At 35.4% G+C, this 25,082-nt stretch overlaps 1 protein-coding gene across 2 annotated transcripts in view; it reads left to right on the top strand.

The window, feature by feature from the left end:
• tead3b (TEA domain family member 3 b) overlaps positions 1-25,082 on the top strand; it is a 101,683-nt gene that overhangs the window by 57,141 nt on the left and 19,460 nt on the right. The window contains exons 3-7 of one of the 2 annotated variants that reach the window (XM_079840940.1): positions 11,342-11,404; positions 11,532-11,594; positions 18,111-18,122; positions 23,068-23,196; positions 23,285-23,328. In XM_079840940.1, the coding sequence (XP_079697066.1) occupies positions 11,342-11,404; positions 11,532-11,594; positions 18,111-18,122; positions 23,068-23,196; positions 23,285-23,328 (311 nt within the window). Of the gene's footprint in view, positions 1-11,341; positions 11,405-11,531; positions 11,613-18,110; positions 18,123-23,067; positions 23,197-23,284; positions 23,329-23,408; positions 23,466-25,082 lie in introns of both variants that reach the window. The other variant, XM_079840939.1, reaches the window with a different exon arrangement.

Here is a 25,082-nt window from a genome sequence, read left to right as displayed (position 1 = left end):
TGTGTTTTTGGAGTTGTGAGATCCAGGCTATCACCGGGCAATCACTGCTCATAACCCCGGCGAAGGCAGCCCTTCCTCGGCCAGTCCTTCTGGCGTCTGCCGCTGGCTCTGATGTCCTGTAGTGGTTCGTCTTGTGTGGATCTAACGGGCGATCTTTGCTCTCATGAATATATAATTTGTTGTCTGCCAAATAGTTTTGACTGAGGGCAAAGAGAAGTTTCATAACTTTATATTTTAAGGATATTTAAACATACATGCAGTGAAGATAATGTAGGAGTTGCCTGGACCACATTTGTGTGGCTATTAATGCTTAATATATATGTTTAATGAAAATGAAAAGAGGCAGAGTGGTGTTTTAAGACATATTTCTCCTGGAGTGCCTTGAACGCGCGTCAATTTCGCTTCCAGCGCTCAATTTCTACGCGCGTCCAATTCTCTGCTGACGCGCGAATGCATTCAAAATGTACGCGCGTGAAACTAGACGCGGTAGACGCGATTTTGACGCTCAATTCGCGTTTGGTGTGAACGCAGCATTAAAATACCTTCAGGGCTTAAGGGGTTAAAAAAAACTATAATAAAAACTTTTTCTAATCTTGACAAAACGCATATCGTAGGAAAGGTCTGAGTCTCACGGTTCTATATCTGCCAACTGTTTTGTGATATTTGGACAAAAATATATACGTTTGTTACGGGAGATTGCATAAACAAATCAATGGAATTTCAAAGACACCCGGTGGCTATTTATGGTACAGCGCCTAAACAAAATCTCATGGGAACTTGATTTTTTGATTTGATATCTTTATTTCGAACATGAGAGAAGAAAAAATAAAATACAATAATGTTAAAAAAAAAAGTAAAAAAGAAAAATAAATTTAAAAAGAAAACCGCAAAGTATCTTACTTTCCTGTATAAACATGCTTCTATCTCATGTGCGAAAAGGAGTAGGAAGAAGTCAAACGTATGTACTCCTACCCCTTTAATTCTTGCTTTCCTTTAAATAACATACATATGCCTACTTCTACAAAAACTTTTTTGTGATATCAACTTCAAATTTGGAACACAAATTGGTTTGACATTTGGCTTTGATTTGATAGTAACTTTAGAGTACAAATTATTTTGTAACATATATATTTTATATAAAATATTTAGTACCGTATATTTGATTTACAGTAAATTTAAACCTTCATAACTTTTTATACTTTGATTTATGAGCCATAATCTGCTGACAGTCTACTTTAAAATGAGACCAAACTTGTGTCTATATTCCAATGCATTCTTGAATCGCAACCATTTTAGTTTGGATAGTGCATTTTCATGTATATTGTATATAGGGGTGACAGTTAAGGGGTTAAACTTTACATGTTAACTATATCTTACCAGTTATTGTGAAGCCCTTAATATAAAGCATGTGTCATGTTTAGGACAAATTGTATCATGCACTTTCCCTGCATCAGCTCATTCTCCATTTTTCAGGTGTGCTCGTATCAATTTTCTGTATATCAATATAAATGGTATTGCCTCATTCCATATTGTTTAAAAAAAATATATCGTACAAACTCGATATACCGCCCAGCCCTATCTGAGTTATATTGACTTTTCCAAGCTTTATAATGGGAGTGAATGGGAGTGACCAAAAAAGTAATCCATACGACTCCAGGGGAATTTATAAACTATAATTTCTATGAAAATTATAATGAATTTTCTCATTGTCTTTCGTTTAACGTCATCACAGTGACACTTGAGGAAAATCTGCCACTGTCCCTTTAAGACCTGCACTGATCCAATAAACGGTTACACGTGTGTTTTCATCTTCTCAACGGTCTTAAGACGTAACCCACTGTGTTTACGAGAATATTTTGATATATTTGTGTGTGTATTTGTCCATTCGTGTGCTGTGCAAAACACTCATTAGGCACATTATTCACAGTGAACTAGACTAGAGGACAGCCGTTACCGGAAAGCAGTGATTATAGTTCATAAAGTTATAAATATGGATATTTTTCTTGCACTGGATGCACTTTTATGATGGATAGATGCACTTTTATGATGGATAGATGCACTTTTATGATAGATAGATGCACTTTTATGATGGATAGATGCACTTTTATGATGGATAGATGCACTTTTATGATGGACAGATGCACTTTTATGATGGATAGATGCACTTTTATGATGGATAGATGCACTTTTATGATAGATAGATGCACTTTTATGATGGATAGATGCACTTTTATGATGGACAGATGCACTTTTATGATGGATAGATGCACTTTTATGATGGATAGATGCACTTTTATGATGGATAGATGCACTTTTATGATAGATAGATGCACTTTTATGATGGATAGATGCACTTTTATGATGGATAGATGCACTTTTATGATGGATAGATGCACTTTTATGATGGATAGATGCACTTTTATGATGGATAGATGCACTTTTATGATGGATAGATGCACTTTTATGATGGATAGATGCACTTTTATGATGGACAGATGCACTTTTATGATGGATAGATGCACTTTTATGATGATAGATAGATGCACTTTTATGATAGATAGATGCACTTTTATGATGGATAGATGCACTTTTATGATAGATAGATGCACTTTTATGATGGATAGATGCACTTTTATGATGGATAGATGCACTTTTATGATGGATAGATGCACTTTTATGATGGATAGATGCACTTTTATGATGGATAGATGCACTTTTATGATAGATAGATGCACTTTTATGATAGATAGATGCACTTTTATGATGGATAGATGCACTTTTATGATGGATAGATGCACTTTTATGATAGATAGATGCACTTTTATGATGGATAGATGCACTTTTATGATGGATAGATGCACTTTTATGATGGATAGATGCACTTTTATGATGGATAGATGCACTTTTATGATGGATAGATGCACTTTTATGATGGACAGATGCACTTTTATGATGGATAGATGCACTTTTATGATGATAGATAGATGCACTTTTATGATAGATAGATGCACTTTTATGATGGATAGATGCACTTTTATGATAGATAGATGCACTTTTATGATAGATAGATGCACTTTTATGATAGATAGATGCACTTTTATGATGGATAGCTGCACTTTTATGATGGATAGATGCACTTTTATGATAGATAGATGCACTTTTATGATGGATAGATGCACTTTTATGATGGATAGATGCACTTTTATGATGGATAGATGCACTTTTATGATGGATGGATGCACTTTTATGATGGATAGATGCACTTTTATGATGGACAGATGCACTTTTATGATGGATAGATGCACTTTTATGATGGATAGATGCACTTTTATGATAGATAGATGCACTTTTATGATGGATAGATGCACTTTTATGATGGATAGATGCACTTTTATGATGGATAGATGCACTTTTATGATGGATAGATGCACTTTTATGATGGACAGATGCACTTTTATGATGGATAGATGCACTTTTATGATGGATAGATGCACTTTTATGATAGATAGATGCACTTTTATGATAGATAGATGCACTTTTATGATAGATAGATGCACTTTTATGATAGATAGATGCACTTTTATGATGGATAGATGCACTTTTATGATGGATAGATGCACTTTTATGATGGATAGATGCACTTTTATGATGGATAGATGCACTTTTATGATGGATAGATGCACTTTTATGATGGACAGATGCACTTTTATGATGGACAGATGCACTTTTATGATGGATAGATGCACTTTTATGATGGATAGATGCACTTTTATGATAGATAGATGCACTTTTATGATAGATAGATGCACTTTTATGATGGATAGATGCACTTTTATGATAGATAGATGCACTTTTATGATAGATAGATGCACTTTTATGATAGATAGATGCACTTTTATGATGGATAGCTGCACTTTTATGATGGATAGATGCACTTTTATGATAGATAGATGCACTTTTATGATAGATAGATGCACTTTTATGATGGATAGCTGCACTTTTATGATAGATAGATGCACTTTTATGATGGATAGCTGCACTTTTATGATGGATAGATGCACTTTTATGATAGATAGATGCACTTTTATGATGGATAGATGCACTTTTATGATGGATAGATGCACTTTTATGATGGATAGATGCACTTTTATGATGGACAGATGCACTTTTATGATGGATAGATGCACTTTTATGATAGATAGATGCACTTTTATGATAGATAGATGCACTTTTATGATAGATAGATGCACTTTTATGATAGATAGATGCACTTTTATGATAGATAGATGCACTTTTATGATGGATAGCTGCACTTTTATGATGGATAGATGCACTTTTATGATAGATAGATGCACTTTTATGATGGATAGATGCACTTTTATGATGGATAGATGCACTTTTATGATGGATAGATGCACTTTTATGATGGATGGATGCACTTTTATGATGGATAGATGCACTTTTATGATGGACAGATGCACTTTTATGATGGATAGATGCACTTTTATGATGGATAGATGCACTTTTATGATAGATAGATGCACTTTTATGATGGATAGATGCACTTTTATGATGGATAGATGCACTTTTATGATGGATAGATGCACTTTTATGATGGACAGATGCACTTTTATGATGGATAGATGAACTTTTATGATGGATAGATGCACTTTTATGATGGACAGATGCACTTTTATGATGGATAGATGCACTTTTATGATGGATAGATGCACTTTTATGATAGATAGATGCACTTTTATGATGGATAGATGCACTTTTATGATAGATAGATGCACTTTTATGATGGATAGATGCACTTTTATGATGGACAGATGCACTTTTATGATGGATAGATGCACTTTTATGATGGATAGATGCACTTTTATGATAGATAGATGCACTTTTATGATGGATAGATGCACTTTTATGATAGATAGATGCACTTTTATGATAGATAGATGCACTTTTATGATGGACAGATGCACTTTTATGATGGATAGATGCACTTTTATGATAGATAGATGCACTTTTATGATGGATAGATGCACTTTTATGATAGATAGATGCACTTTTATGATAGATAGATGCACTTTTATGATGGATAGATGCACTTTTATGATGGATAGATGCACTTTTATGATAGATAGATGCACTTTTATGATGGATAGATGCACTTTAGGGATGTGACGGTGAGGAAATTTTCCCACCGGTTAATTGATGTGTGACAACACCGGTAATACCGGTATCACCGGCGGAGGCTTTTAAATCACTAATTCTATCTAACCGAAAGTAACATGCACACGACCGCTCTAAACTGAAAACGCGCCAGTGTTGCGTATTCACACACCGTGAATGACAGCTCGTCTGTAAATGCGCGCTCTGTGAGGCCATGGGTGCGTCTCAATCAGTTCCCTAGTTCAGTAGTCAGGGCATTGATCAGTCTATGATTGAGATGCACGCCATGAATGAATAACAGTTCGTCCGTAAAGCCTCGTTTATACTCGACGCGCCCGCACGAGCGCGAGGGTGCGCGCGGCAAAAAGAAATGCGCGCAGTCAGCGTAGCGGAGGCTCGCACTGCGGAGCCAGGCGAAAGTAAACAATGCGCTCTCTGTGCGGCCGTGCACATTTAACTTTCGGTTTTGAATTAGCGCCAATTCGGCTGCGGGTTGCTTGAATTATGGGTTCATTAGTCTATTATTTTTAATGAAAAACACAACAACAAAACAAATGACAAACTCCCTTAAATAGGCGCTTTTACGTTTCGCTTTGAAACCAAATCTTCCGCGATCATCTCAGTCAGCTCCTCACTCTTAAATCTGATGAATGACTCCTGCCGCTGCCGAGACTCACGGTCGGATCCTGCTTTATTAAGCAAATCGTTCAGTTTTTATTTGTACTGTCTGTTCTCTAACTGAACTAAATTATTTTATTACTATAAAAAAATCAAAAAGACGGTGGGCGGTGCCACGGTGGGCAAGTGATGTAACCGGTGTTGAGTCTGGACACCGGTAACACCGGCAACACCGACTATCGTAGCAAGCCTAATGCACTTTTATGATGGACAGATGCACTTTTATGATGGACAGATGCACTTTTATGATGGATAGATGCACTTTTATGATGGATAGATGCACTTTTATGATGGATAGATGCACTTTTATGATGGATGGATGCACTTTTATGATGGATAGATGCACTTTTATGATGGACAGATGCACTTTTATGATGGATAGATGCACTTTTATGATGGATAGATGCACTTTTATGATAGATAGATGCACTTTTATGATGGATAGATGCACTTTTATGATGGATAGATGCACTTTTATGATGGATAGATGCACTTTTATGATGGACAGATGCACTTTTATGATGGATAGATGCACTTTTATGATGGATAGATGCACTTTTATGATAGATAGATGCACTTTTATGATGGATAGATGCACTTTTATGATAGATAGATGCACTTTTATGATGGATAGATGCACTTTTATGATGGACAGATGCACTTTTATGATGGATAGATGCACTTTTATGATGGATAGATGCACTTTTATGATAGATAGATGCACTTTTATGATGGATAGATGCACTTTTATGATAGATAGATGCACTTTTATGATAGATAGATGCACTTTTATGATGGACAGATGCACTTTTATGATGGATAGATGCACTTTTATGATAGATAGATGCACTTTTATGATGGATAGATGCACTTTTATGATAGATAGATGCACTTTTATGATAGATAGATGCACTTTTATGATGGACAGATGCACTTTTATGATGGATAGATGCACTTTTATGATAGATAGATGCACTTTTATGATAGATAGATGCACTTTTATGATGGATAGCTGCACTTTTATGATGGATAGATGCACTTTTATGATAGATAGCTGCACTTTTATGATAGATAGATGCACTTTTATGATAGATAGATGCACTTTTATGATAGATAGATGCACTTTTATGATGGATAGCTGCACTTTTATGATGGATAGATGCACTTTTATGATAGATAGATGCACTTTTATGATGGATAGATGCACTTTTATGATGGATAGATGCACTTTTATGATGGATAGCTGCACTTTTATGATAGATAGATGCACTTTTATGATAGATAGATGCACTTTTATCATGGATAGATGCACTTTTATGATGGACAGATGCACTTTTATGATGGATAGATGCACTTTTATGATGGACAGATGCACTTTTATGATGGATAGATGCACTTTTATGATGGACAGATGCACTTTTATGATGGATAGATGCACTTTTATGATGGATAGATGCACTTTTATGATGGTGGATAGATGCACTTTTATGATGGTGGATAGATGCACTTTTATGATGGATAGATGCACTTTTATGATGGACAGATGCACTTTTATGATGGATAGATGCACTTTTATGATGGATAGCTGCACTTTTATGATAGATAGATGCACTTTTATGATAGATAGATGCACTTTTATGATGGATAGATGCACTTTTATGATGGTGGACAGATGCACTTTTATGATGGATAGATGCACTTTTATGATGGACAGATGCACTTTTATGATGGATAGATGCACTTTTATGATGGATAGATGCACTTTTATGATGGTGGATAGATGCACTTTTATGATGGTGGATAGATGCACTTTTATGATGGACAGATGCACTTTTATGATAGATAGATGCACTTTTATGATAGATAGATGCACTTTTATGATGGATAGATGCACTTTTATGATGGATAGATGCACTTTTATGATGGATAGATGCACTTTTATGATGGACAGATGCACTTTTATGATGGACAGATGCACTTTTATGATAGATAGATGCACTTTTATGATAGATAGATGCACTTTTATGATGGACAGATGCACTTTTATGATGGATAGATGCACTTTTATGATAGATAGATGCACTTTTATGATAGATAGATGCACTTTTATGATGGATAGATGCACTTTTATGATAGATAGATGCACTTTTATGATGAATAGATGCACTTTTATGATGGATAGATGCACTTTTATGATAGATAGATGCACTTTTATGATGGATAGATGCACTTTTATGATGGATAGATGCACTTTTATGATGGATAGATGCACTTTTATGATAGATAGATGCACTTTTATGATGGATAGATGCACTTTAGGGATGTGACGGTGAGGAAATTTTCCCACCGGTTAATTGATGTGTGACAACACCGGTAATACCGGTATCACCGGCGGAGGCTTTTAAATCACTAATTCTATCTAACCGAAAGTAACATGCACACGACCGCTCTAAACTGAAAACGCGCCAGTGTTGCGTATTCACACACCGTGAATGACAGCTCGTCTGTAAATGCGCGCTCTGTGAGGCCATGGGTGCGTCTCAATCAGTTCCCTAGTTCAGTAGTCAGGGCATTGATCAGTCTATGATTGAGATGCACGCCATGAATGAATAACAGTTCGTCCGTAAAGCCTCGTTTATACTCGACGCGCCCGCACGAGCGCGAGGGTGCGCGCGGCAAAAAGAAATGCGCGCAGTCAGCGTAGCGGAGGCTCGCACTGCGGAGCCAGGCGAAAGTAAACAATGCGCTCTCTGTGCGGCCGTGCACATTTAACTTTCGGTTTTGAATTAGCGCCAATTCGGCTGCGGGTTGCTTGAATTATGGGTTCATTAGTCTATTATTTTTAATGAAAAACACAACAACAAAACAAATGACAAACTCCCTTAAATAGGCGCTTTTACGTTTCGCTTTGAAACCAAATCTTCCGCGATCATCTCAGTCAGCTCCTCACTCTTAAATCTGATGAATGACTCCTGCCGCTGCCGAGACTCACGGTCGGATCCTGCTTTATTAAGCAAATCGTTCAGTTTTTATTTGTACTGTCTGTTCTCTAACTGAACTAAATTATTTTATTACTATAAAAAAATCAAAAAGACGGTGGGCGGTGCCACGGTGGGCAAGTGATGTAACCGGTGTTGAGTCTGGACACCGGTAACACCGGCAACACCGACTATCGTAGCAAGCCTAATGCACTTTTATGATGGACAGATGCACTTTTATGATGGACAGATGCACTTTTATGATGGATAGATGCACTTTTATGATAGATAGCTGCACTTTTATGATGGATAGATGCACTTTTATGATAGATAGCTGCACTTTTATGATGGATAGATGCACTTTTATGATGGATAGATGCACTTTTATGATGGACAGATGCACTTTTATGATGGATAGATGCACTTTTATGATGGATAGATGCACTTTTATGATAGATAGCTGCACTTTTATGATGGATAGATGCACTTTTATGATAGATAGCTGCACTTTTATGATGGATAGATGCACTTTTATGATGGATAGATGCACTTTTATGATGGATAGATGCACTTTTATGATGGATAGATGCACTTTTATGATGGACAGATGCACTTTTATGATGGATAGATGCACTTTTATGATAGATAGCTGCACTTTTATGATGGATAGATGCACTTTTATGATAGATAGCTGCACTTTTATGATGGATAGATGCACTTTTATGATAGATAGATGCACTTTTATGATAGATAGCTGCACTTTTATGATGGATAGATGCACTTTTATGATAGATAGATGCACTTTTATGATAGATAGCTGCACTTTTATGATGGATAGATGCACTTTTATGATAGATAGATGCACTTTTATGATAGATAGCTGCACTTTTATGATGGACAGATGCACTTTTATGATGGATGGATGCACTTTTATGATGGACAGATGCACTTTTATGATGGATAGATGCACTTTTATGATAGATAGCTGCACTTTTATGATGGATAGATGCACTTTTATGATAGATAGCTGCACTTTTATGATGGATAGATGCACTTTTATGATGGACAGATGCACTTTTATGATGGACAGATGCACTTTTATGATGGATAGATGCACTTTTATGATGGATAGCTGCACTTTTATGATGGATAGATGCACTTTTATGATGGACAGATGCACTTTTATGATGGATAGATGCACTTTTATGATAGATAGCTGCACTTTTATGATAGATAGATGCACTTTTATGATGGATAGATGCACTTTTATGATGGATAGATGCACTTTTATGATAGATAGCTGCACTTTTATGATGGATAGATGCACTTTTATGATGGATAGATGCACTTTTATGATAGATAGATGCACTTTTATGATAGATAGATGCACTTTTATGATGGATAGATGCACTTTTATGATGGATAGATGCACTTTTATGATGGATAGATGCACTTTTATGATGGACAGATGCACTTTTATGATGGATAGATGCACTTTTATGATGGATAGCTGCACTTTTATGATAGATAGATGCACTTTTATGATGATAGATGCACTTTTATGATGGACAGATGCACTTTTATGATGGACAGATGCACTTTTATGATGGACAGATGCACTTTTATGATGGATAGATGCACTTTTATGATGGATAGATTCACTTTTATGATGGATAGATGCACTTTTATGATGGACAGATGCACTTTTATGATGGACAGATGCACTTTTATGATGGATAGATTCACTTTTATGATGGATAGATTCACTTTTATGATGGATAGATGCACTTTTATGATGGACAGATGCACTTTTATGATGGACAGATGCACTTTTATGATGGATAGATGCACTTTTATGATGGATAGATTCACTTTTATGATGGATAGATGCACTTTTATGATGGACAGATGCACTTTTATGATGGACAGATGCACTTTTATGATGGATAGATGCACTTTTATGATGGATAGATTCACTTTTATGATGGATAGATGCACTTTTATGATGGACAGATGCACTTTTATGATGGACAGATGCACTTTTATGATGGATAGATGCACTTTTATGATGGATAGATGCACTTTTATGATGGACAGATGCACTTTTATGATGGATAGATGCACTTTTATGATGGATAGATGCACTTTTATGATAGATAGATGCACTTTTATGATAGATAGATGCACTTTTATGATGGATAGATGCACTTTTATGATAGATAGATGCACTTTTATGATGGATAGATGCACTTTTATGATAGATAGATGCACTTTTATGATGGATGGATGCACATTCACTGCCATTATAAAGCTTGGAAGAGCCAGGATATTTTTAATATAACTCTGATTGTGTTCGTCTGAAGAATGTCATACACACTGGGATGAGCTGAGGGAGAGTAAATCATGGGGTCATTTACATTTTTGTGTGAACTATCCCTTTAATGACAGTTTTCAGTTGTAGGTGAAAAGGTGATGTGTTTTTTGTGTTAAACTGTCTTGAAATTCTTCAGGTATCTAGTCACATACAGGTGTTAGCACGGAAGAAAGTTCGAGAGTATCAAGCCGGTATAAAGGTAGGTTTGAAACGCAGCGGCGCATCGTTTCCCTCTTTGGTTACGGCGTCTCTCTCTCTCTCTCTCTCTCTCTCTCTCTCCTTCTCCTCTTTTTCTTTTCTTCCTCTTTGGCTTTTCTGTTCTGCAGGTTTCTAGCCATTTGCAGGTTCTTGCCCGGAGAAAATCTCGCGAGATACAGTCAAAGCTGAAGGTATGCGCTTTCCTGCGGGTGGGGCGGGGCTTAATGGCATTTGCCTTTGCACAAACCAATGAGAGACTGCTATAAGTCCCAGGAGTGTGGGCTGAATGCAGTCCTGAGATGAGAATGAGTGTTAGCATCAGTGTTTGAGCTACAGACGCCTGTGCTAAGTAGCTAGTGCTTGGCGTTTAGCGCTGCTGAATGTCGCAGGTGCATGATTGGCTGAGATCTTCGCCTGTTGGCTTTCCTGAGGCTCACTGTTTTCTCAACCCTTCCTTTCCTTGCATCCAGACTCCATGTGTCCTTCACCCATACACAGTTTCCACTTGTAAAATCTAGGCCTGTCCTGTTGGGCAGTAAACTATATTATTGTCGTTTTAAGACCATTTTATGCCACTGAATATATAATCATAATTTAAACTTCATGTTTTTTCTCACTTCATATCGTCAGTCGAGTGTTTGAAATGTCCTTTTGTGACTGGATGTGTCTCTGATACAGTGATAAGACTCAAGTTACGTAATAATATTACTTTTTCCAAGTAACTAGTAAAGTAACGCATTACTTTTCAAATTTACAACAAAATATCTGAGTTACTTTTTCTCATTAATTTGACGGACAGCTCATGTTGAGAGTTAGTGCAGAGGTGTGTGTGTGTGTGAACATGATGGTTATTGTAGTTCTAGACTAAATATGAGCATTTATTCATCTCACTTGCACAATAAAGATTCTCAAAATGAATAAAATCAGTCAAATGCATAATCTGAATACTATGCAAACCTCCAATAATTAAATGTTAAATAAAACAACTATTTTTATGCATAATCTACCTTTATATTTAATTGACCAATGTCTTGCTGCTGACCTTTGATGATGAAAATTACTAGATTTTTTTGTATTTATTGGTAAAACTTTTTTCTCCTGCATCCTCTTCTCCATTATCCAGAGCTGCGCCCTCTAGTGTTCATGAGGGAATCTGCAGTTTTACCTCCGCCTCTGGCTTATTATTTACATTTTGGTATGAAGAGGTCTTTACCGTTGCACACAAATATAACTTTTTTGTCACAAAAAACAAAACAAAACAAAAACAAGCCCAGCCCAGGTGAGAAAAAGTAACGCAAAAGTAACGTAACGCATTACTTTTCTTAAAAAGTAACTCAATTAGTTACTTTTTAAGGGAGTAACGCAATATTGTAATGCATTACTTTTCAAAGTAACTTTCCCCGACACTGGTGATAAGGCTATGTTGATTAGCATTGAAGTATAAATATACTTTATTATTATGACAATACTCGGGGATGCTTGAAGAACTCCAATATATTATCGCAGTCGTGTGTTTATTGTCTCCATGTTTAATTAGTCTGAGTGTTTCTATCTTCTTTTTATTAAAGCACAGCGCTAGCTTTACATTAGGGATTTCCTGGAGCGTCATGCGGTACTTCTCTGAGGCGTTTTGGGAGTTTCTTGCGCGAGGGCGCCCTCTGGTGTCCAGGAGGAATGACGGACGTGTGTTTAGCGCTCACTCCGTTCTATTTCGGGGTTAAAAATAGGAAAAATTGAACTTCTCTCTAAAGAAATGTATATGATAATCCATGTTTTTCCAACTGTGGATGCTCTCATATTTCATATTAAAGACACGGACTCTGCTTTTGATTTCGCGATGTAGAATTTGCATTAATAGCCATGCAGTAGGGATGCACGATTAATCGAAATCAAACCGAATTTGGCTTATGTGCGATTATGAAAGCGCAAAGGCTGCTATTTTAATAAAATAAATAAAATAAATATTAGGGATTTCCCATAAACAAACGATTACTTCTCTGAGGCGTCTGTGGAGTTTCTGCTCGAGGGCGCCCTCTGGCTTCCAGTATGAATGAGACTTTTGGGTAGAAAATAAGAAAAATAATACTTCTAAATAAATATATATGACAATCCATTTGTTTTTCTTCAATGTACATGAGTTTTAATCCCCACAGTGGATGCATAAGAGGCTCATATTTCATATTAAAGACATTGATCAAGAAATTGATATCACAGATAAAAAGCACAGATTTTTATAATAATATATATATATATTTACAATAAATCCTTAGACCTTTCTAATGATTTTTAGTCATAGGCTGTCTGCATATTAACCGGTAACCCATAATTAAAAAAAAAAAAGTTTTCTGTAAAAAATAATAATAATAATAATTATTATTATTATACTGTTTTATTTATTTTTAAATGCTATTTTAAATTTGTAATAATGAAAATGTTATTGTAATTGTATAATAATAATCATAATTATTATTATTTGCCATATTAATATATAAACACAAAATGTTTTCATTTGTAAAAATAAAAAATATATAATCGCATTTTAAATCGCAATTTTAACCAGAATAATCGCAATTAGATATTTTCCCCAAATCGTGCAGCCCTACCATGCAGTATTTTTGACAACTTCTTCTTCATGTTTTAGTCTGATTGCATTAGACGAGTGTCTAGCGCCACCTGCCAGTGTATGTATGAACTACTAGACATTGTTCAGAAATGCATATTTTTATTACGAGTGCTTTTGTTCAGATTGATTATGAAAGATTGGGCCTGCAGTATGTGGTACGTTTGTTTTCCCGTAAAAGTACAACCATTTCTCCCTGGCAAGCTGTTCATAGGCGAATATACTATTAAACATTTCACACAAGCCATTTTAAGGGCCCTTTCACACCGCCCTTGTTTGGTCCGGATTTTCGGACTTTTCAGTTTGATCCGAATCAAAATTAAATTCAATCTCCCACGAACTACGGTCCGGACCAAACAGACGAAATTGGGTCAGACGAAAAGAGGTCGTCTCGCTCCGGATCAAACTGAACAAAGTTTCGGTTCGTTTCTAGTGTGAAAGCATTTTCTTTACGGTTCGGACTTTCAGACCATTTACAGGAACTTCCTGTTTATGTTTAAATATTATAATGTTATTTTTCAATTTCATCTCGGCTATATTGATAATGAAAAGTGTAAAGATGCGCAATACGTCAGAAGTGATTTTGAGCACTTCATTCAGTTTTGTTTTGTAGAAAGCCTTTATTTAAAGTGAATTTCATTTTGTATTAAATGTATCTTAGTTTTAATCAATGTTTCATCAGATAATTGACTGGATTTAATAAATAAGAAGCAAATGGGCGATAGCAGACAAGCTCTTGAACGTGTCTCATAAATAAACCCAAACTCATCCTCACAGACATGAGAAATATGTGTATAGAAAGCTTGAAATGTCCACTTTTAAACAAAACGATTCCAAACGAAAAGAAATAATGCGCACTGTTCACTAGTGGCAACGATATGCGTCTGTTCATTCACTCTTGTCAAAGACGCTGACATCAGACTAGGGCCGGACGATTAATCGAAAAGTAATCCCGACGTAATTTCCCCATGTCGGTTATCTCGGTTTTAGTCACGTGACTCCGCCCCCTCAGTCACATCAGAATTACTATGGTAATTGTATGTTTTACAAAGTTTATACAGATAAGTTAATCGTTGTTCATGCACTGATACACACACAAAGTTTCGTGTCCTCACAAAACTTTGTCAATTGTATGTGTTTTAAGGCCTGCCCGTTTGAACATTGAAGCGATTTTAGACCATCGAATAAAGTAGCTTAGAAACTCAACCGTTATAGCATAGATTTGTAACTACGCACCACAGCAAATGAATAGAGACGCTAATTCACACACACACAATCACTCTCTCATTAATGCATTCAAATAAATGTAATATAGGCCTACTGTGCTAATTTATCTGTATCTGATGTATCAGTTATAACAAACAGAAATCTGTAAGAAATGTTGCGACCCATAGGCAATAACTGCTGAAAGTGAGCCGTTTCCTTCGAGTATTTTAGGGTGCGTTCACACTTGTAGTTCGGTTCGTTTGGTTTGTTTGGTCCGGACCAAAAAACAAAAACAAAACATATAGTCAGTGGAAAAGAAATTAAGTTTTTTGAGGAAAACATTCCAGGATTTTTCTGCACATAATGGACTTCAACAGCTGAAGGTCCAAATCACTGCAGTTTCAGAGGCTCTGACCAATCCCAGACGAGGAATGATCTAGACAAACCATCGCCACATTTACAACACACACACACATTTATACACTTTAACCTCAGACGCTCGACTTCAGTGTTGTTCTTCTTCAAGGCGTATGATGTCATCACGTCGGAAAGGTCACATGACAGAGGTGGAAGTGCCGACTCAATGTTAAAACGAACGTGCAAAGACTAAATCAAACGCCCTTTACACAAATAAAGGGAAAACAACGATGACGGACGATTTTACACACTCTTACAAGTTCACACTTGTACTTGCTTATTGTCATTAATTCGAATAACACAAAAATTGGCAGGTAAAAGTACACCTAGGATTATCATACTTATAGGAGGTTATTTATTTATAGAAGTTAGTTGGATGTGTTATAAGTGTTAGACTTGGTGTTTGTTTATAAATTTGTCTTTCATTTACAGATGTATAAATTTGTCCTTTATTTACTCCTGATGTAACATGCGAAGAAAGTGGTAAGCACAGTAAGATTTAATTTAGCGAACTTTCGATTTATCAGAAATGGTTTGACTAAAGAAGCAGCAGTGTTATTCATGAACTCGATGATTATTCCGCACATTACATACTGTATGACTCGTGTATATAAACAAACTCTCAAGGTTCTAGATAAAAAGCCAAAAAGTTTTCCATTTTAAGTTGGGAACATTTGATACAATTTGCTGACTTAGTACTTGTTTTTAATAGGGCTGTGCGATATTGAAGAAAAATGCAATATGCAATATCCTTGTTAAATAATGCGATATTCGATATGCGATACGATATTGCTTTAAGTGTGTAAAATCTATTTATTTTCCCAACTGATATCGTTCACTTAAAGCATAACCGACTGTGTTTACATGAATACTCATCAAGACAGCCATTTTGACATAAGTGAGTGTGTATTTGACAGAGTGTGTAACAAGACACACAAAAAAGAACGGCTTGTGCACACGTTTCGGTGTGTGTGTGTGTCAGACAGCACGAGACTGCAAAGGAGTTGTTTTTCGCAAGTTATTGTGTTTAATAACTCGTTTTAACATCAAGCAAGTCACATAAGTATCAGTCGTGTGCTCAGTCTATTCTCTGATATATGCATTAACTTAAAACGTACACTTTTCACAATGCTGAAGTAGCCTATTAAAATCATTCAGATATTGCGTGCCCTTGCGATATGTACATTTGCGATATTCCGATAATTCCGATATATTGCGCAGCACTAGTTTTTAAGATTTTAAATGGTTTTGCTCCACCTATTTTTAAAGATTATATCGGTCAGATAATGTACCACTGCGAAGAACTACTTTTGGCCAGTTATCTTTTTCTTTCAGAGGAACACATGAGTGGAATAGACTTCCAAGAATTAAAAAGTATAACAAGTCATTGTGATTTCTCAAAAAACCTTAAAAAATGGTTACTGTCAAATCAAAATTGTGATAATTTATAGGCATTTGGGTGCACTGTTTTTGTTCCTTTTGTTTTGTTTTGTCTTGTCCCTAACATCCACATGCCAAAGGACTACAGATGAAAATTAGCCAGTGTTGGCTAAATCTGGCGCATTTTTACATATTTTATGTATTATTAATGTGTATTGTCCCTGATTTAAGAAAAAATTAAATGAACCGCACTAATCGAGCAATCGCACCAGGGTTCGTTTAAATCCAACCAAACATAACAAGTGTGAACGCACCCTAAAAATCAACAAGAAATGCACTTTTTTATTAGAAAAAAATACCCCACTTTTAATAGTTGAACATATTTATGGTACAAACCTTATCAGTGGAGTTTCTGCTCGAGGGCGCCCTCTGGCTTCCAGTATGAATCAAACTTTTGGGTAGAAAATATGAAAAATAATACTTCTAAATAAATGTATATGACAATCCATATGTGTTTCTTCAATGTACATGAGTTTTAATCCCCACAGTGGATGCATAAGAGGCTCATATTTCACTATGAGGGCAAAAAAAAGAGAAGCAAAATAATCGTTCATTAATCGTAATCGAAGTAAAATGTTCAATTAATCGAGATTTTGATTTTAGGTTAAATCGATCTATCGATCCAGATGCCGCCCCACATAGATGATGAAGACAGGACGCAAGTGTAAATAATAATAATAATAATAATAATAAATTTTATTTGTAACACACTTTACACTAAACAAAATCTCAAAGTGCTACAGATTTAAAACAATAAAAAAAAAAGTGTGTCATGTACAGTTCTTTAGTGCGCTCGCATAATTGCGACGTGAAACCAAACCAAATCTAACCAAATGTATGAAAACATGAGCTTTGGTTCCTGGATGTGGACTTTCAGGTGTGAGTTCTAGAGAATAGTCTCCGGATAGAATTGACTGTGGCTAGTTTATGTCGTTAGCATACATCCAAAGAGTTTTCTGTTAGAGGTTTAGTAAAATTGCTCTCCAAATATTGTACTAATGGTCTTTTTTTCTTTTTGATTCAGGCCATGAACTTGGTAAGTGTGGATTTGAATTGTGCGCATTATTGTGATTATTGCTTGGCTTTGCTTGGCTGTCCTGCTCAGGTTCAGCTTGCTGGATCCAGCCCTTCTCTGGCCCTGCGGTGTGCATAGATTTGCTCATGATTCTTCTGTAAATAATGTGCCTGGCAGTTTTGCTCTCTCAACTTTCCATGTCGCCGCTCCGTTTTATGATGTTCTGCAGGCTTTTTTCAATCCAAGAAGCTTAATTGTGATCCCACCGCTTATTGTGGTCATACTTCCGAGTCTCTTTATTATCCACGTTCATTCGTCGGGATGTAAGGTGACGGCTTCACACTCGGCCTCTGGAAAACTGCGGTCTTGTGCCAAGCGTATAGTTCATTGCTGAGGCTGGTTTTTGATGGGCCGTCATTTAATATCCGTGATGACGGAGCTTGACCAGAAAGTTGATGGCTTTTTATCTAATGAGGACTTTTAAAAAATCATATTTTCAACATTTTATCTAATAATGTGGACTTTTAAATTTATATTTTCAAAATTGTATCTAATAATTAGGACTTTTAAAATCATATTTTCAACATTTATCTAATAATTAGGACTTTTAAAATCATATTTTCAACATTTTATCTTAAAATCATATTTTTGACTTTTTATCTAATAATGAGGACTTTTAAAAAATCATATTTTCAACATTTTATCTAATAATGAGGACTTTTAAAATCATATTTTCAACATTTTATTTAATAATGTGGACTTTTAAATATATATTTTCAAAATTGTATCTAATAATTAGGACTTTTAAAATCATATTTTCAACATTTATCTAATAATTAGGACTTTTAAAATCATATTTTCAAAATTGTATCTAATAATTAGGACTTTTAAAATCATATTTTCAACATTTATGTAATAATGAGGACTTTTAAAATCATATTTTCAACATTTTTTCTAATAATGTGGACTTTTAAATTTATATTTTCAAAATTGTATCTAATAATTAGGACTTTTAAAATCATATTTTCAACATTTTATCTAATAATTAGGACTTAAAATCATATTTTTGACTTTTTATCTAATTATGAGGACTTTTAAAATCATATTTTCAACATTTTATCTAATAATTAGGACTTTTAAAATCATATTTTTGACTTTTTATCTAATAATTAGGACTTTTAAAATTATATTTTCAACATTTTATCTAATAATGAGGACTTTTAAAATCACATTTTCAACATTTTATCTAATAATTAGGACTTTTTAAATCATATTTTTGACTTTTTATCTAATAATGAAGACTTTTAAAATCATATTTTCAACATTTTATCTTATAATTATGACTTAGCATGTCATATTTTTGACTTTTTATCTAATAATGAAGACTTTTAAAATCATATTTTCAACATTTTATCTTATAATTATGACTTAGGATGTCATATTTGTGACTTTTTATTTAATAATGAGGACTTTTATACTGGAAAACTGCGGTCTTGTGCCAAGCGTATAGTTCATTGGTGAGGCTAGTTTTTGATGGGGCATCATTTAATATCCGTGATGACGGAGCTGGACCAGGATGAGAATACTGTGAGCTGGAAAGTGGTTCAAAAAGGAACGTGTAGGTTTGTTGCTTTGTTGGCTCTACCATCAGCTTTTGCTTATTTCAGAGATGCTAATTAATGGAAAAACTCCATGTTCAATATCCAATTATAATAACTGGCTATTGAAAGAGCATAATTAGTGTTTTCAAGGCAGCACTGAATTGATATTATTTAAACATTATTAGGGTTTGTTCTAAACCACTAACCTTGGGCTGAACAGTTTAAAGGATGAGTTCACTTCAAAATAAACATTACCCCAATCCCATCCAAGATGTTCATGTCTTTCTTTCTTCAGTGGAAAAGAAATGAAGTTTCCAGGATTTTTTCTGCTCATAATGGACTTCAATGGGAACCAACGGTTGAAGGTCCAAATCTCTGCAGTTTCAGAGGCTCTGACCAATCCCAGACGAGGAATAGAGTCTGATCTACACAAACCATCAGCCATTCTTCACGGCATATGATGTCATCACGTCGGAAAGGTCACATGACGCAGGTGGAAGTGCCGAATAACTCCATCTCATGTTCTCCTACAACTGTAAAATCGTCCGTCATCGTTGTTTTACCTTTATTTGTGTAAAGGGCGTTTGATTTAGTCTTTGCGCGTTCGTTTTAACACTGAGTCGGCACTTCCACCTGCATCATGTGACCTTTCCGACGTGATGACATCATATGCCGTGAAGAATGACTGATGGCTTTTTATCTAATAATGAGGACTTTTAAAATCATATTTTTGACTTTTTATCTAATAATGAGGACTTTTAAAATCATATTTTTGACTTTTTATCTAATAATGAGGACTTTTAAAATCATATTTTCAACATTTTATCTAATAATGAGGAGTTTTAAAATCATATTTTTGACTTTTAATCTAATAATGAGGACTTTTAAAATCATATTTTCATCATTTTATCTAATAATGAGGACTTTTAAAATCATATTTTTGACTTTTAATCTAATAATGAGGACTTTTAAAATCATATTTTCCACATTTTATCTAATAATGAGGACTTTTAAAATCATATTTTTGACTTTTTATATAATAATGAGGACTCTTAAAATCATATTTTCAACATTTTATCTAATAATGAGGACTTTTAAAATCATATTTTTGACTTTTTATCTACTAATGAGGACTTTTAAAATCATATTTTTGACTTTTTATCTAATAATGACTTTTAAAATCACATTTTCAACATTTTATCTAATAATTATGACTTAGCATGTCATATTTGTGACATTGTATCTAATGATGAGGACTTTTAAAATCATATTTTCAACATTTTATCTAATAATGAGGACTTTTAAAATCATATTATCAATATTTTATCTAATAATTATGACTTAAAATCATATTTTCAATATTTCATCTAATAATTATGACTTAGCATGTCATATTTGTGACTTTTTATCTAATAATGACTTTTAAAATCACATTTTCAACATTTTATCAAATAATTATGACTTAGCATGTCATATTTGTGACATTGTATCTAATGATGAGGACTTTTAAAATCATATTTTCAACATTTTATCTAATAATGAGGACTTTTAAAATCATATTTTCAACATTTCATCTAATAATGAGGACTTAAAATCATATTTTCAATATTTCATCTAATAATTATGACTTAGCATGTCATATTTGTGACTTTTTATCTAATAATGAGGACTTTTAAAATCTTTTATCTCTTAATTATGACTTTATGATAATTGAAATGAGCTGATCAGTGATATAGTTGAATATTTAGTGTCCCCTGAGCAAGCCAAAGGCGACGGTGGCAAGAACCCAAACTCCATCAGTGACAGAATGGAGAAATAAACCTTGGGAGAAAGCAGACTCACTGTTCTCCTCTGGCCAATGAATAAACAGTGTATGATTATGATTCAGGCAAACATAACAGGTCAGAGGTCATATTAGAGCGGACTATTTGAAGGATTGGAGTCATCCCGCCGGAGACGGGTTTATTGAGGATGTCGTGTCGATGGTTTGGTTAGCGAGATCATCTCTGCAGTGAGCTTCTCTATTTCTGCAATGTTTCCGCAGCGGATGAGGATAGGCTCAGAAAAGCATTAAAAAGACACGACTTTCACATCTCGTGATGCACTGACTGACACCTAACATTCAAATGCACCGTTTTTTAATCTGAAATTCGCATTATAATTTGAAAGCCCTAACATGTGAAGCATCAACTTCCCTGAAACTTGAAAGGGTTAGTTCACCCAAAAATGTAAATTGTGTCATTAATGACTGAGCCTCATGTGGTTGGACACCCGTCAGACCTTCGTTCATCTTCAGACACAAATGAAGATATTTTAGTGTAAATCTGATGCTCTGAAAGGCCTCCATTGGCTCAACTTTACACTCTCAAGACCCTTAAAAGACACTAAAGACTAAAGTTACAAAGTCCATCTCACTACAGCGGCTCTACAATAACTTTATGAATCGGCGACAATAGTTTTTGTGCGCAAAAAAACCCTAAATAACGACTTACATAGTGATGACGATTTCAAAACACGGCCTCATGAAGCTTTGAAGCGTTCTGAATCAGTGAGTCGATTCAGCAGTTCGGAGCGTTCTGAATCAGTGAGTCGATTCAGCAGTTCGGAGCGTTATGAATCAGTGAGTCGATTCAGCAGTTCGGAGCGTTATGAATCAGTGAGTCGATTCAGCAGTTCGGAGCGTTATGAATCAGTGAGTCGATTCAGCAGTTCGGAGCGTTATGAATCAGTGAGTCGATTCAGCGGTTTGAATCGCCAAATTTCAGCAGTTTGGCGGTTTGACACGCGATCCGAATCATGAATCGACTCACTGATTCATAACGCTTCGAAGCTTCATGATGCTGTGTTTTGAAATCGTCATCACTATGTAAGTCGTTATTTAGGGTTTTTTTTGCGCACAAAAACTATTCTCGTCGCTTCATAAAGTTATTGTAGAGCCGCTGTAGTGAGATGGACTTTGTAACTTTAGTCTTTAGTGTCTTTTAAGGGTCTTGAGAGTGTAAAGTTGAGCCAATGGAGGCCTTTCAGAGCATCAGATTTACACTAAAATATCTTCATTTGTGTCTGAAGATGAACGGAGGTCTGACGGGTGTCCAACCACATGAGGCTCAGTCATTAATGACACAATTTACATTTTTGGGTGAACTAACCCTTTAACTCATTTTCTTTTGCTGTCTTGCAAACCCTGGAAATGCAAATCAATTGGTGCTCTCTGATTTCCTGTTGTTTCCCCTTCTTCTAATGCTTTTATCTTGCTTCATCATAAATCAGCAGCTGCTTTGCATTAAAATTAACAGTATTTATGCCATTATTGTGTCGTATATTCTCCTGGATGATCCCGCTCACCTGGGTCTCCTTCTCCTCAGGATCAAGCATCCAAAGACAAGGCTCTCCAGAACATGGCGGCTCTCTCTTCAGCTCAGATCGTGTCTCCGAGTCTAATCAAGACCTCGCTTCCGCCTCTCCCGCAGTCGCCTTACCCTCCATCTGCACGAGTACGCTTTAGATCATTACTTCCAGATCAAATGCAACTATTTCAACACAATATGAAGTGATTTGATCGCTTTTCGTTCTGTTTTCCAGTTCTGGCCGACCCCCATCCCAGGTCAACCCGGACCCTCTCAGGAGTGAGTAACTCGTCAATTCATATGTTGTGTTTCTCGATGTGTTTCTGGCATATTTAATGGATCCCGTTTTTATGTATCAGGCTGGTTCTTAAGCACAACCCAGGGAGAAGTCCTGGGCTTGGCCGCAACAGCTACGCGTAAGTTCTCTCTACAGAGCTTGATTTAGCTAACGCTAGCACTGCCTCACTGCTAGAGATGGGAATCGTAAAGGATGTCACCTAATCGTTCACATCTCAGAGCTGAAAATGGCTCAAGAAATGGGCGTGTAAAGTGGAAAAGTGGGAGTGGAAGGGGTGAAAACAACCAATGTGCGCTTTCATCCCTCTATACATTAATCCTCCTATCATCTTGAAGTTTTTCTAGAAAACAAAAGAGCATATTCTTGTAACCTTATGTGAATTCTCTCAACTCTTAGTTTATGGACTAGAATAGCTCCTGACGCGATTATCATCAAGCTACATAACACAATTTAAAAGATTAATATAACACTTTTACACTTTCATACACTTAACTTGTAATATTCATAGACCTGATATTATTCAGACACATGAATATTAAAATATGAGTTGAGGGCACATTGATGGATTTTACCCCATTACGGCACACCCCCCATTTTGGCAAGTGGGGCGTAAATGACACCCCCAAAATATAATTGTCATTCTGAAAGCCAACACTTTACAGCTCATGTACTCGTGCTGTTATTAATATGGAGATATATTAGCTCAAACTTTAAAAAATATTAAGAATATATTTGTTTAAAGCTGCACTATGTACGTTTTCCGTCCGCTTGAAGCCACAAGTCTGCTCATGCTTCATTTCAAATCTGAGGATGACATCTCAAAAACTGTGAATATTATGAAACATTTAATAAGATCATGTCATGTTAGTTTTTACTGAAGGCTGATAAGATGCTAATATTATATTTTATTGCCCTGTAAACTCCCATTTGCAGTCTATTATCTAAAGTCTGGTGAGGAGAACTGCTCCATTCACGCTTCTATTGTTCTCACGCGAGCTCTGTCGACATTAGACTTAATCTTCATTATTCTTCTGTTTGTATTCCGCCATTATTAGCCTTTATTCTGGCCCATCTACACCACTTCCATCCCTCTATACATTAATCCTCCTATCATCTGAAGTCTTTCTAGAAAACCAAAGAGCATGTTCTTGTAACCTTATGTGAATTCTCTCAACTCTTAGTTTATGGACTAGAATAGCTCCTGACACAACAGGTGCATTACAGCTACAATTATCATCAAGCTACATAACACAATTTAAAAGATTAAATGTACACTTTTACTCAAAACTCACCCATTGAAGTTTGTATTAACTTCTGATCGTGGATTTTAGTCATATAATGATGTTGAAATATGTGATGTATAGCCTTTTATATGCAGCTTATCTCAACGCCTGCTTAGCATATATGCACATATATTTAATTTGAAGATGATGTGATGAAATATGAGCGCATAGGTTCATGTTTAGAGCATTAGAGTATATGAAATATGCCCATAAACTCATCCATTTGAGTAAGCACTTTTATTTTGTACTCATACACTTAACTTGTAGTATTCACGTTAGTTATATTTTATGATGGCCGCTCTTTCTCATCACATTCGGATCAAAGCTCATTTTTACTGTATATTCATGATGGTGGTGCGTGCATCCCCAAATTTTGATTCCCAGTCTTATTAATTGGCAACACACTAAAGGAATTCCTCTCTGTGGTCTCCGCTCTGTGGGATCTCTGGAGC

Source organism: Gobio gobio, assembly GCF_949357685.1.
Source record: "Gobio gobio genome assembly, chromosome: 17".
Lineage (NCBI taxonomy): Eukaryota > Metazoa > Chordata > Actinopteri > Cypriniformes > Gobionidae > Gobio > Gobio gobio.
The sequence above is the reverse complement of the archived record's forward strand: the minus strand, read 5'-3'. Positions and strand labels throughout refer to the sequence as shown.